The sequence below is a fragment of the Lissotriton helveticus genome, chromosome 8 (genome assembly GCF_964261635.1).
Source record: "Lissotriton helveticus chromosome 8, aLisHel1.1, whole genome shotgun sequence".
In the NCBI taxonomy this organism is placed as follows: Eukaryota; Metazoa; Chordata; class Amphibia; order Caudata; family Salamandridae; genus Lissotriton; species Lissotriton helveticus.
Genome location: NC_136069.1, coordinates 376,328,230 through 376,343,451, shown reverse-complemented (window position 1 = coordinate 376,343,451; position 15,222 = coordinate 376,328,230). Strand labels below are relative to the sequence as shown.

General features: G+C 42.0%; 1 protein-coding gene across 7 annotated transcripts in view; it reads right to left on the bottom strand.

Annotated features, from left to right (window-relative positions):
- NBEA (neurobeachin) overlaps positions 1-15,222 on the bottom strand; it is a 1,787,704-nt gene that overhangs the window by 670,996 nt on the left and 1,101,486 nt on the right. For all 7 annotated transcript variants that reach the window (XM_078657170.1, XM_078657173.1, XM_078657172.1 and 4 more), the window contains one exon: positions 13,812-13,936. In XM_078657170.1, the coding sequence (XP_078513296.1) occupies positions 13,812-13,936 (125 nt within the window). The remainder of the gene's footprint in view (positions 1-13,811; positions 13,937-15,222) is intronic.

The window sequence follows — 15,222 nt, the reverse complement described above, 5'->3', positions numbered from 1 at the left end:
ATTAGCACATTTCCAAACCATTGTCCTGAGCACCTTCTTGTCACAATCCAGAGGGGCACACACTTCTGGCAAGCAAACTGCATATGATCTGCCCTGCAGGCTTCCTTTATCAGGATAATTACCAGTTTCGAGTCTGATCTTATAATCGGTGCACCAATTCATTAATAGCCTTTTTGCACCAAAAGCAGGTGTAGTGTTGCTAAACATTTTAATTTGAAGTAGACTTTTTGCCAAATACGCTTTTAAACTGGAAGGAAAACTGTAGCGCAAATATGGAAAACTTAATGTACAGTCTAAATTATCAAGAAATAATGCAACAACTATCTTCGCCTTTCAATGGGTGGGTAAACGCTACCTACAACTCAAATAAGCACCAAAACAATAGCCAGAAATCTTGTAAAAGCAGATACATCCTTTTTAAAAATCGGTTAATTTCTAATAGCCACGTTGACTCTACTGGTGACTAGGGTTGCCACAGACACAGCTTTTACTATCAAAACCTGTGTAATGTTATAGCAGCATTTCAAGGCAGCCATTTTTAGATTACCAAGGACAAGGCAAATGCAAATACTTTGTGTTTCAGCTTTAGTATCAAATCAAAAGAACAAGCCACCCCATAAATTCTCTGTGACACTCACCTTCCGCTACATTAATAGGAAATTGATCTCAGGGGTAATATGCCTGATGCATGATCTATGATGTCTCCTAGACTAATTACATGTCCTCCATGTTTCATGCAAGCATTGTGCCCTAGAAATTTCTATACCAAAATATTTACAAAGTGAGCCTAATTCTGAGGAGGAAACTTGTAGTTGGTTATTCAGTTGTGAAAGTCTATGCTGTGCAAGGTTTAAACAAAGGTTCCAAAAATCTGCAAAAAGTGAGCTGGAAAATGCGCTAAATATTACAGAAAAGAATACTCTTTCGCAGAATTTGGTACGTCGGCCCGGAGGTCCTTTTCTTCAAACAGCGCAGTTGCATCCTCTGTTTCTGCCTCCTCTACGGCCCTTGAGAATTTGGACCTCACACCTGGGAGACACTTGTTAAAGTGCTTTCAAATTCCGCACCGACTTTTGTCAAACGCATTATGTTTTTGTGAACCACCCTAAATAATAAAACCTGCTTCGTGTTGGATTGTAATTCAATATACCTAAAAATATGAATGAAGTAGATTACAAATCGCCACCCACTAGGAATAGCTGCTATCAAAAGGACGATGGCCTAGTGAGGTCAGTAGAGCACTATGACTGTGCTTGCTTTTAAATAAAGCTATATATATATATATTTTTCTTTTTAAGAAGCCCAATTTTCTTAACACGGCCTACCAAATAATTCGGTATGTAGCTGCAAACGCAAATTGTGAGTCTGTAGTGTATTACTGAATCGCGATTTGTGTTTGTCGCATACCTAAAAACCAATGTGCAGTCGCAAACGGCACGATTCTGCAAATAAGACTTTCTGCAAATACAAAAAAGCTTCGTACATCCGGCCCTAGGTGTTCTAGACACTCACAACTGCAGTATTCAGGATTAAGTTTAAAAGTGAAAATAAGTGTAGAACTGGTTTATAACACACAATTGTAGAGCTGCTCATAATTTGCACTGCGTTTCTCAGACTACTATCAGACACTCTGTTATGACTTTTGGGTCATAACAAATGCAAAAAAACTTGTCAAGCTTGCATACACAGCTACATTGATCCAGCAATTGTATATTAGGAAAACTATTGTACGCAGACTTGGAAACTTTTCTCGTGTTCTAATCTGACTTGCAAAGAAAGACTTTTTGAATCACGACCATGGTTTTATAAGTCATGCCTACTCTTTAACATCCAATAATGAAGTCACGTAATTGAAGCAAACCAGATGAATTTATAGCAAACATTTCTGAGCAATTATGTGAATTTATGTATCGCTGACTTAAGAAAACTTAGAAGACTTGGAAAAGCATAGCTGGCAAATGTTCTGCCCAAATAGCAAAATAGATATTCTATAGAGAGCAGTTTTTAAAGAAAAAAACATCTGTTTTAAAGAAATAATCACTTTCATCACCCATTCTTGTCTAATCTTAAGAACCCTTCCCAATACATAATCATGTAAAATGCAGATGGCCACATTCTTCACGAGTTGCATGCATCAAAACATTTGGTTGAAGCAAAGGCAGTATGCTGCAAACAGTCACCTTTACAAAATATGTTTAAATCCCATTGCAAACATTTCACTCCCACCTTCCCTTTTCTGTTTTGCATTGTACTTGTGCCACAGGCTGTCATCATTGTTTTTTCAAAGTGTTCATGGAGCACTTAATTGGACAGGCTAGAACAGTTACTGATGCATAAATATGTGTAAAATGTATAACTGTATTTCAAGGTCACAAATACATGGAAATATTTAACAAAAAAGAACAAAGACTTTTTTTTAGTAGAAAACAACATTCTAAAGAGAGGAAAAACAGAAATAAATGTGAGGAAAAACAGATTACACTTGGAGGGGAAGTCTGAATCTTGACTCCATATGGGTGTGAAAGATTACATCCTCACTAGCAAGCAAAAATGAACTAATGTTGCAAGTGACAACCTTTAAGGGAGTTAACGGATGAATAGGCAGCAAATGAAAGATTTTTGACACACAAGTCCAAGTGACAGCTTGTTTCCCCCTGGCATTGAGGTAATGGTACCCTCTTGCTGGTGGTGCTCATGCAACGGTCTAGTGTCACCATAATACACCACCACATGTCGCGGAACAGTATGCAAACAATCTATACTCAGTCCCCTTACAAGATTTGTGTGATGATGCATAATTATGCCATGTTCTGAACAAAGTATGGGCAATATGTGTTATCGGACTGATGATAAAGGTAGGAGCCACCCCTCAAATTTATTTTCTTAGCTACAACTATAAAAAAAATGCAGATAACCACCAAAGCCACTCATATGTATCCTCCTTCACAAAATGTTGTGCATTAGTAACTTACAAATATGGTAATTGTCGAGTTCATCAAATTGGAGGTGCCATCATTTATAATCAAAAGTGGCAGAATTAAATGAAAAACTATGACTCTGTAGATATCCTGTCAGCCACAGGACAATATAAGGCTTCCTGTTTATGGGTTTGTGGATCTCTAAATGTAAATCGGGCCACAGCAGATATAGACCAGCCGGCTGCCTTATAAGTTAATGATTCAGCGGTAGATGTGAGGATGGAACATAATGGCTAGCTAGGCCTTCTTGGTTTAAATCTGTGTATGGTAAGGCTGTTGCATTGCTTGGCTGGGGGTGGGTCTGACTTACACCTCTTATGGCACCTCTTCCTCCTTTACTGTGTTATCCTTGTTGTAAAATGTGTGAATGTTACTAGAAGTTAAAAATGTTCTGGCATCAGCGCATCTTTAATGCAAATGCACAAGTCTCCAGCCACTGCATATGTATTCCAGGACTGAACCCTGGCAAACACTGCTTCAAATTAAACAATGCATATGAACATAGGGTCAGAAAACTACAAATCATGGTTCGGAGAATCAGAGTTTGAAGACGTTTTCTATTTCAATGCCAGAGTACTCAAAATCCTCTAATTCTGCAACTTTCATGCAGCTTGAATTATAATATTTAAGGTGGAACCACGGGTACTCCCAGGGGACAGGCCTGGAGGGGCCACTGGAAATGTTTTGAACATTTAATATGCCATAACTCTGGAAGTAGGTACTCAAAACATAATTATTGTCCCTTTTCACACAGTTTACACAATTTAACTTTTAGGTTAAAAAAAAGTTTAGATTAGAATATTTTGTGATTTTTCTTCCATTTTTTCTTTTGCTTGTTTATATGTTTATGTTATAATTTAATAATACTCAATTCAATTCAATTCAAAGAATCTTTATTCGATGATTAAAAATCACCATAAAAGCACACACATATTTACATGAATAAAAAATCATTAAACATTTTCAAGATCCTTATACAGAATATTAGTGTTAACATGGAACACAGGGCAGAGGGAGTATAACACTTTAACAAGATAAAATCAGAAACATTTCATTCATCTCCCCTAGTTAGCCTTAAGCGGACCGCTACCTTAATAAAATTCATTATACAACACAAAGTTAGGGGGTCCGATGCTTTTTGTAAAAAGACTAATGCCTCCCTAGCATGTTCCAGTTTAGCTTCTTTTAAAACATTTACCAGAAATCTGCGCCTAGGCATTGTAAAAAAGGGACAGAGTAAAACAAAGTGGAGGGAATCCTGCGGAGACCTGTTGTCGCAGCCGCAGGATCCCTTCTGTTCAATTGATGTTGCAAATCCTGCTGGTGATGCCAACATAAATGGGAGTAGGTTCAGTCTAAAACGGCACATCAGAAATCTGTCCTGTGCGTTATGCATAAGGTACAAATATGACTCCATACCCTCAACCCTCTTCACCAGGTTGTGGGCCCTCACTGTCTTTTTATGCCCCTCGGCTTCAGCTCTGCATTGACTTTTCAGCTCTAGGAAAGATTTCCTTACTTGCATCTTATGCTGGGCTACAATTGTTACAGGGTTAGTGAAGAGGTTCCCAAAGCCTAGTTCCTCTAGGGTGTTCTTTACATAATTGAACCAGGGAATACGCATACAGTTGTCCCTCTCTAAACAATCCAATAGGATTTCTCTGCTTAGAGAAGCATCAGGATTAACCCAGATTTTTAACCAAGCCACAATTGGCCTGAATTTTACCAGATCATCTAGGTGTGGCCTCCCTAATTCCCTGTGTACTATGAGGCCAGCAGTACTTGGAGGTACCCTCAGGATAGATTTTAAATATTTGTTTTCTTCCCGTTGGATTCTTGTGGTGTCAACAAAGCCCCATACTTCTGCCCCATAGATTACTTTAGAGCATGATATGGAGCTGTACAGGTTCATTACCTGCTCCGGGCTCCATCTACCTAACCTCCTACCGTAACTTGCTATTGCCCCGTTAGAAGCGATCATTTTACTACAACGCTCCTCCACCAGGGAGTTAAACTGTAAGGCGCCATCAAAAGTTACACCTAGGTAAGGAAACGTTTTGACCTCTTCTACTATGTGGCTTCCTATTGTGTAAGTAAATTTAGAGGAAGTTTTTTTTTTACCAGCCAGGAGGACATAGGATTTGCCCAGGTTAACAAAGAGGTCTAGGGCACACATGAACTTAACAAACCCGTCAATCAAGGTTTGTAAGCTCCTGGGTGTACGTGCAATCAGGACCGCGTCATCTGCATAAAGCAGAACAGGAATATGACGCGACCCCACCCTTGGACAATCTGCCTTTAGACCTAACAGATACTGCTCCAAATTATTAATATAAAGGGAGAACAAAAAAGGTGCAAGAATGCAACCTTGCCGGACTCCACTCATGCAGGGAAAAGAGTCGGTCAGTCCCCCCTCCCTGTTAAATCGAACCTTAGCCGTGGTGTCACTATGCAGTTCCCTAAGTATATTGATTAAGCCACTCTCTATCCCCATACTAGACATCATGTCCCACAGTTTCTCCCTGTTGACGTGATCAAATGCCGCTGCCAAATCCATAAATCCCATGTATATCGATTCATCACTGGCCATGGTGTATTTGGCAGTCAGCATATACAGGTTCAGGCATTGATCACTAGTGGACCTCCCTGTCCTAAATCCATATTGAGTGTCCGAGAAGATGTTATTTTCTTCGGTCCACTCGGACAGTCTATTGAGGATCGCCCTACCCAAAAGTTTAGCCGATACGTCAATCAGGGAGATGGGACGATAGCACTTGGGATCGTCCCTGTTGCCCTTTTTGAAAATCGGCACAATTATCGCTTTGGACCAGGACGGTGGCAGACCACAGGTAACGGCCGTATTTATGACCCTGGTCATTAAAGGGGCCCAAAGTTCTATGCTGCTTAGAAACAGGTCGGGGGGAATTCCGTCAGGGCCCGGGGCTTTATTTTTGGTCAGACCCTCTATCCCAGCAGTGATCTCCTTGATTGTAAATACAACCGTTGGAGCCTGAGTTGGAATTTCAGGTAGCTCTACAGGGGTACCGGGCTCATGATTATACAGACCCCTATAGTGAGTGACCCATTGTTCTGGGAGGATATTAGACCCTATCTCCGGGGTGTCGTTTTCCTGGAAAGTTGGTTTGTTAATGATTCTCCAGAAACCCGCTAAATCCTTTCTTTCCCCTGCTTCTCTTAAGTCTGCCCACGCTTCTTCCTGCAGAGCGAGTTTCCTCCTCTTAGTCTCTTTTTTATATTTCTCCCTACACACCTTGATTTTTTGGGGGTCCCTTGGTTTGAGTTTAAGGCTGCTTTTAAGATCCCTCAGTGCTTTGGAGCAATCTTTATTGAACCATCGAGGGTTACCGTGGTTCCTTGTGGGCACACTAGTTTTTAATAGGCCGTCAATCAGATTAACAATCTGATCGAATGCTTCCAATAGCCTTAATCCGTGGACTTCTGTGTCTAAACAATCATTAATGGCAGATTTGCCAGCGTCCACCAGGGCCTTATAAAACTTATCCCCATCTATTTTGGACCACTTTAATCTCCTACCTTGATCTGTTACCCTCTCCGTGATTGTACGGTGGTCTCTGCTTTTTAAACCCACCCTGTACATCAACTCCAAAACAAGTGGGTTATGGTCGCTAAAACTGCTCCATTCAATCCCTACACTAATTATCTTATTTAGTAGGGATCTTGAGACCAGGATGTAGTCTATGACTGATAAGCATCCTCTACCCTTAAATGTGGGTGGGAGTGTACCGTCCTTCTGTGTGCCTACCATATTAATAGTATGCTCAAGATCAAACTTGAGCCGGAGCATACTGAAAGCTGACCCTGTCGGGGTATGGGAAAAATGCGGCCCGATCTCCTTGGGGCAATTAGACCAGTCTGTACTTATTGGTACCAGTGCAGGACAAAGGTGGCAGTTAAAGTCTCCCATGACCAGCAACGCATATGACTGCCCCTTTTTCTGGGCTGTAATTTCCTGACCCAGCCTATAATCCAATTCAGCTATGAATGAGGTATGGTTTCCCGCTAACTCGTTGTTATAGATATTAAAAACTGTGAATCTTAGCCCCTTCCCGGAGAACCGAACTGCCTGAATCCCGTAGGAATTCCAATCTGGGGAAGACCAGCTGCCCGGAAGGTCTAAATCTATGTAAAAAGATAGTCCTCCCATGGCTCTCCCTGATCTTGATTTTTGCGCTGGTGCAAAGAAACACTTATACCCCTGCAAGTGAAAATTGTTCTCCGGGGCCCATGTCTCCTGCAGGCTGATTACATGGAATTTTCTAATGTAATCAAGCCACTCTTTATTGTGAAATTTGCCTGCCAACCCTGCTATGTTCCAAGAAATCATTCTCAGTACCTCACCACTCTGCTCTATTCCCCCTTGGGGCCCCGTTTGTGTCTCACACTCCGACTCTTGTGTATCCAGCCCCAGTCCCCCTCCTATGCATTCAATATCTGCAACCCTAAGCCCATCTAACACAGACTTCCCAGCCCGGCTAGACGGAGTTTGCTGTATCAGGAGGCTTTGCTCCTCCATCTCCTCTACCAAGGCCCCTTTTTCCCCATCTCCTAAAGGGACCATATCCAGTTGTCAATCAACCCCCTCGAGACCGTTCAAACAGTTGAACCGGTTAAAAGTGTGAAAGGGTGGCTCTGGGTGGCTAAATGGTGGCCTGGGGTTAAATTCGTGATGTCTTCCCCTCCGACCAACCCTCTCCCAGTTATCATGGGTTTGAAACGGATGTACAGGGACAGGGATAGGGGGAAAGAAAAAGGACACCTGAAGGGTTTGAATAGTTGATTACCGGGATCTATTCTTTCCTTGACATATATAAGAGACAGTTCCAGCATCCCTGAAGCTCACCAATATGCAATCCCCTATTATGGATTTGTGTGTTCTCCCCACCCACGGCACCCTTCTAACCATTATAATTTCGTTATTTAGATGTACCGGGAGGGGTCTGTTCATGTTTAGCCATTTGATTACCCTGCTTTTTAAGGAGCAAAAATCCTCCGCTTCACCCACTTCAAGTGGGGGGACGCCTGCCATGACTACCGTAAAATCATTTGCCTCTGGAGGCAGGTTAGGCCTCCGTGGCCTGGGGGGAAGCTTCATTAAAGGTGTCGATGCAATACTGTCTACAGGCTGTGCCAGAGGGACAGGGTCTGCGGGGGGAGTGGACATTTTGCGAATAGATGACTTAGTTGGTACAGGATTAGTCCTCGCAGCCTGTGGGGGGGCTGAGCTCATTGCGCTATTTTGGGGCTGTTGAGGGGTGTAGGAGTGGAAATGGGCTCCTGAGATCTTCCCTGGAGGCCAGCCGGGATTTTCATGCTACTTAATGTAGCCTCCAAGATGGTAAGTCTGATCTCGACCTTTTTAATGCTCTCGCTGATTGGTTGTAGTAATGACCTGAGCAGGGATTCCAGGTTACCTAGCAGGGCAACAGAAAGGGGGGCATTAGCTATATTCATTCCTGTGTCTTTCATCAGAGCGGGAGCCAAGGCATCCTGTACGGTTGGTTTAGGGTGTGATTCATCCGCTAATCTCACGGTCGGTGTAGGAAGTTTTGTTGACCTCCCAAACTCAGAGTGAGGGATTTTGGATTTGTTTTTGCCCTGGGCACCCCTCGACTTCCTCCTACGTTTGTTTGGAGGGGGCCCATGTACTCCGTGTGCCGCGGCTGGCTTAGGTTTGGTTTTCCTAGCTTTCGGGGCTGGGGGGGGTTGAGAACTTAGGTCAATAGTCACCCTGCTTGGGCTTGGGCTGGTGGCTGGTGTTAGACTCGAAGATGGGACTAGTGAGATGTTCGTACAGTCTCTCAGCAAAAGGGGGACGTCATCTATAGAAGTCGACTCTTCACTGAGCGAAGTGGAATATTCACCCAGGGGTCTGTGTTTCAAATTATCTATAGAGCGTCTCCGCTCTGCCCTAAGCCGGGTTAAGGTACTCTCCTTATCCCCATCACCCACAGCCCGGGGAAAGTAGTTCTCTAAGGTCCTGTTTTTAACTCCTCCCTGCTTCATGGGGGTGCCCTCCCTTGCCGGAGACGGCATGTCAGCAGATGTTTGGTAGTAATAAATGGGGAGCTATTTCAACTAGTAGTACCAGGACTCGAATATCCAAAGCAAGAGGGTGGGCCCAGCCTGGCCTAATCCGGCCTCTGACGGCCTTAGACGGTCCCGCCCTTGTCCCGGGCTTCTCCCGGGCGCGCTCCCGCGCAGCGGAAGACGGAAATACAGTTATTGTCGGGATGACTCGCTGGGGGCGGGGCTTGCAGGGAGAGCGGGCCAGGTGTGCACAATTGGCCGGCAGGGACTCCTGGTACTTGGAGTCCCTGCAGTCGCTCGCAGCCCTGCAGCTCCTCCTCCTTGGTCCTCAGATGTGCCCCAAACAGAGTCCAGTCGGCCCCAAACAGTCCACACACACGAAGCGGGACCCGCGCAGCGGGTCCGGCGAGGGGTGGGCTGAAGGCTTCAAAAACACAGCAAGGTCTCGTGGCGGGATTTCTTGCCACACAGGATGAGGGATAGTCCAAGTGCTCTCGCCGTCCCAAAGTGTGAGGAAAAAGGCACCAACCACCTACATATTTGTTAGAGGGTCTAACAGAATGCTTTTTTTTTTATCACATTAAAAAATATTTAAAGGGTAAATAAAAGCTAAAAAAAAGTACAAGTGCATGTTTCCACCTTGCCAGCTTTCTGGACATTGCAAATAATCTGCAGCCGTTAAGCAAGCAGAAATGGAGGCCGCGTAGAAATCTACAGCATATGGAGATTTCTGAAGCACACTCCATGAGATTCTGTGAATCGTGAAAAATGCAGAAATCTATACAAGTCAAAGTAGGGCTATATTTTTAGTTTCGTGAATCAGGCTCTTGTGTAGTATATGTGGTTCCGCACAGCCTGAATGGACTTGCCTTAAACAAGCAGAGCCCTGACATGCACAAAAGCAAATATGTTTCAATGTCTATGTAAAAGTCCAAGTGTTTTCTTCTTTTTACATTGAACTTGGAATCTGGTATAGGTGTAAATTGACTGTTACTAGTCAGGAAACATTTCATTTATGTCCCCTCTCTTGCTGCTTACACCTGCCTTGCCTTATAATTTTGGCACATGTATAGAGGGGGCATCATCCTTGCCAGAGTACATAACAGAGTCATCTGAAGTTAAGAGGTGGAGGGTTGACCCAAGTTACATTACAGCAAAAATATTGTCTTCAAACATCATTGAAAGTAGAGCTCCAACACCAAATCCAAGTGAAACATCAATGGTGCGGAGTTGGTTCTTCCCTTATACACTCGTAAAAGGAATGAATGCTATGTGCAAGATGCGCCCATTGCATCAAAGGTCTTTGTAGATGTGATCTAATTGGGTGAAAGTTGTTCCATGCACTAAAAAGCATAATTTGTTGCCATTTTTATTACACTGTATGATTCTGCACGCCTCATTATAGTCACTGGATAACATGGTGCTTATGTGCGGCTTCTCTTGTAAATTTCTCTTCTCTTTTTCATTCCATCACGGTGAAAACAGCTCCCTCTAGAGGTATTCTTATAAATATAAATGTTGAAGTATTTCTCTCTCTCAAGACCCTTTAAATATTGTCTGCTCATAAAGGAACATTTTCTTTTATTGTATATGAATATTCAGGCATGAAGAACCCACCTTACGGCTCTATTCTTACAAACAATTCAAATGATTTCTAAAAGTGCAAAATTGTTTAAACACTTTTTTCAGCTATTCTTATCGTAATGTGGCTCGATTTCAGACATCACCTCAGCTGCTAGTTACGCTGGTGAAATTTTCATAATTCCCGAATTCTTGTTATGTGAAATTTCACATTATGCAAAAAAGTTTCTGATTGTTTTGGTTGAATTTCTAAATCCAAATCTAAATGTAGCCAAACCAGTGGCAGCCCAGCCATCTGCCCCACACCACTGAATGATTCAGAAAGAGACATGAGGATGGAACTCATTGCCCTGGCCCTCCTTGAATTAAATCTGTGCAAGGCAGCGGCACCACTAGGCTTGAGGCCTAGTTCATGTTCATGTTCGAACACAGACTCAATTTATGTAATGCATATCAATATGGGGTCCGAATCATCACTTCTTGGTTCACATAATCAGGACTTGAGACCATTTTCTATCTCAGTCTCAGACTGCTGGAGATCAACCACTTTTACAAATGTATTTATTTTTATTTATAAAGTTTTTTATAGCGCAAACTTGATCCCAAAGGATAAAAGAGCGCTTTACAATTTGAGGCAATTAAATAACTTCCAACCCTATTCCCCTATAAACCCACATCCCACTATGGAACTAAAAATGCAAAATTAGAACCAAAAAAAAATTAATAACTACTAACATTTTTACACAGATAATAGAAACCTTCAGTTATAATTTCTAAATTAGAGTAGAAACACGGGTGCTCTTGGGCAAGAGGCATAGAGTGGTCACTGGAAATGTTATTAACACCCAATATGTCATAACTCTGGAAGTATTCAAAAACATTACCAATGGGCTTTCTGACCCAGTTTACATAGTTAACTATAGGGTTAAAATTGCATAATTTCCTAATTTTATGTTATCTAAAATTTGACATTAACATCTTCCATGCTGGTGACGGAACCGCTCCGTCACCAGCCTCGGTCGCGCTGTGCTGGTGACGGAGCGGTTCCATCACGGCCCGCTCGCCGTGCCTGCGCGGCGCTGATTTCGCGCCTGCGCGGCGCGGTCTATTGAGCGGGCGGGGCCGTGATGAAACCGCTTCGTCACAAGCACAGGGCACCCGAGGCTCGTGATGGAGCGGTTCCGTCATGAGCATGGCGGCGCCTCGCGGCCCCCCCACCACTTTAGCGCTGCGGCGACATGTTAAGAAATATCTCGAAATTGTTTGCATGCTGGTGGCTTATTCACACAGAAAATGTCTTGTCAGGAGAAATATAATGCTCAAACTAGACTCCTTTGTGGTATCTTGCATGACTTTTATAGGTAAAGTGAGAGATTGCATGAAAACAAGTCACACTTTGTACCTGTAAAACACATTTCGCTCTAAAGGCATCATTTTATGAAATTTCATGACATCTCACAAAACAAACTAAGCAATTTTGCACACCCATATTTTTCACACCTCACTCTTGTAGCTGAATGGATCTGAATCTTCAATGACTCATTATGGGCACTCACAAAAGTATTTTAAAAATAGGTTGTGCAATGCCTTATATAACTTTAAAACAGAAACAAACCCAGGGAAACCAAAACTTTCTACAGTGAACAAAAACATTGAGTACATAACTTAAACTTAGAAAAAAAAAAAGAACAGCTTCCTACATGGAATGCAATCAGACATACGCTATATACCAAAAGTAATCTTAGAATCAGTAGTGGTGTTCCAAAACTATGATGAAAATGTGTTAAAGCATCGAGACAAATAGTTTATTAAATAGCCTTCAGAACCAAGTTTGGATTTTGGGCATTTCAAATATTCTCACACCACTTGTTCAACAAACTACTCTGGCAACAAGGCTATAGGCCAATGCTTGATTTTTCAACATTCCTTGATGAAGGCTACTTAAGACCATAGTACAGAATACGCATGCAAACCATGCATGCTGATTTAATACATTATTGCTCAGAGAGACCACTTCTCTTGATCAAGGTCACATTTTGAGCATGACAGAGAGCGGGTAAATCAGGTGGCAAGCAGGCACATCTCCAAGCAACCTAGGGAGCCTCTTATCGCGAGTCCTCAGCACACATTATGTCCCACCAAAGCAGCAGCTGATTAATTGTATCTTTTTGCAGTATGGCTGCATGTTTTTGTGCTGAACTGAAAATGGCTACCCACTATCTTGAGGGCCAATCAAACTTACTTAAGATGAAGCCTTTGATTGAAAGCACAAGAAAGCCTGCAGATGGAAACTGAGCCATTGCACACCTCATCTGCTCTTTTTACATATAGCGCAGGTGATAATCAAAAGTCAAGAAAATAATTATTGATAAGGTAGGTATCTAGCAAGACTCGTTGAAAGCACAGTGAAGAGAACCCCAAAACATGAAGGAATCATTTGAAAACAACCAACTACTGCTAATATAAACAAATACAAAAGGAAGACAATATGGACCGCCATCTTGGAACTCAATTTTTTAAGAACATATCTTCAGATTCTATGGAAAGAATATTGAGAGCATGTTTTTGCATAACATTTCAAATATTACCATAACCAAAAATGGTTTCAAAATGAATGGAAACTAAGTACCCCATGAAAAATTACACAGCGATCAAGCAGGTATAAATCACAGCCAACACCGGAGGCTGAAAATACATCAAACTGCTACAAGTCTGCTTTTTAACGTGACGATGTCATAAATTATTCAGCTCGCTAATATCTCCAAGAGGCATAAGGGAAATATTGATGTTAAACAAGTGTTTGATGCTGGAAAGGATAACATTATAATGCTAATACCGAAATCGTAAATAAAAGTCCAAAGCATGCTACAGGCAAAGCAAAAGTCGGTAAAATCCCAAGAAAAGCATCGGTTTAATGTGTTTGCTTTGTCGAACAATCTGATTCTTTACTTTGGTCAAGTTACACAGCTGGTAAATTAAAAACATATTTTAATACAGTATTGGAATTTATATCTGAAAGAAACGGAAAGCAATACTCATAGTTTAACTCCCAGACCTTGCTGCTCCCTCCCAATTTAAGACTGCGCCACAACCTGCGTCACACAAAAACACGCGCGCGTTCCATAACCCACAGAGTGCGCGAGACGCACGTCAGAGGGGGCAGGGTAAAAAAAAAATACTCACCATATTCGACGGCAGCTTTGAGCATTACGTCGGCGTGCGTGGACCCAAACGCGTTCCGAACAAATCGCCGACGTCGGCGTAGGTCATCTTCCCAGTAATCCAGGCGCCAGAAATCATGAAGTTGACTGTGAAATTAAAAAGAAAAGGAAATGTTACATTTGACATGCAGCTCCTCCACATACGACGTGTTACAATGTAGTCCTAAAAAGATGCAGCTAAACTGACTGGTAGACATATAATAAAAAAAAAATGGCCAGGTAGAGTAAAGGTAATACAGCCACCATGCACACATCTGGCTAGAAGATGCCAGGTGATATTCAACACCAAAGTGAAATATTTCAGTTCAAGCTCAAAGCAAATAAAAACGACAACCCCAACACATTTCCCTCATTTTATTTGGGTATTAAGGAGCTCAGCCCGGTCTGGCCTGAAGCGCGCTGCTTACTGCTAAAATCATTAATCACAGCGGGCCCATTAAGAAATGCATCAAATTACACGTATTAATGGCACGCCTCGCTTTCTTTCGCATTGGTTTTAACAAGGCCTGTAAATCACCGAGTGGGCCTGGGTGTAAATAGTTTGCCGTTTAATGACTAGGGCCCCTCTGCAGACTGAACTTACAATGGCGAAATTATGGGCCACTTGAATACTGCGGTTAAAATGATGCACTGAAATATTCATTAAAATAATTCTCCACTGCCCCCAGCAACCTGAGAAAATTGCAGTTTATTTATTATTAATACCTCCGAATTAAACTCGCAAAAATATTCCAGCATGTGGTAATTGTCTTGGTAAATTATTATTCTACCGCTTAACAGGGCTATAAGAAGGTTTTATAGCCTCGAGCGAATATAGGCCATTAGCATCCATTCCTTCTTTCAGGCTAACATGGCTTAAATTCCATTTGAAGAACTAATACTTGAAGCTCTTTAACTAGCCCTGAAGTAAGGGGCAGTAAGTACACCGAAACACACATAACTTTTTTACTCATGGCATAATTTAAAAAATGAATAACTGTTCACGTCTCAACTGGAGACTAGAAATGGTGTGATGAATTAGCTATTTGTTGTACTTTTGTGGGGTTTGTTCTTTACATGCTTTTAAGCTTTTTCAATATCTATGAAAGTGCTCACAGAATTAATTTCAGTTTGAGTTTTTTTAGTTGCACGTTTTATACATTTTACAAAATGTTTTGATGATGCAGGACTGTATTTGCATGGACATGCTAGAAGTAGAGAAAATCACAGTAACCTGGAGGTACCAGACATGCAGTTTGTGTTTTGTTAAAAATTCTACACCGCAGATTTGGTTGATCTCCTGGGTTTTGACTCCACTTACTACTACTAGATTACTAGTACATAAGCTGTAGTTTCCTGAATTCAGTATCTTTAAACACATATATTGATTATCT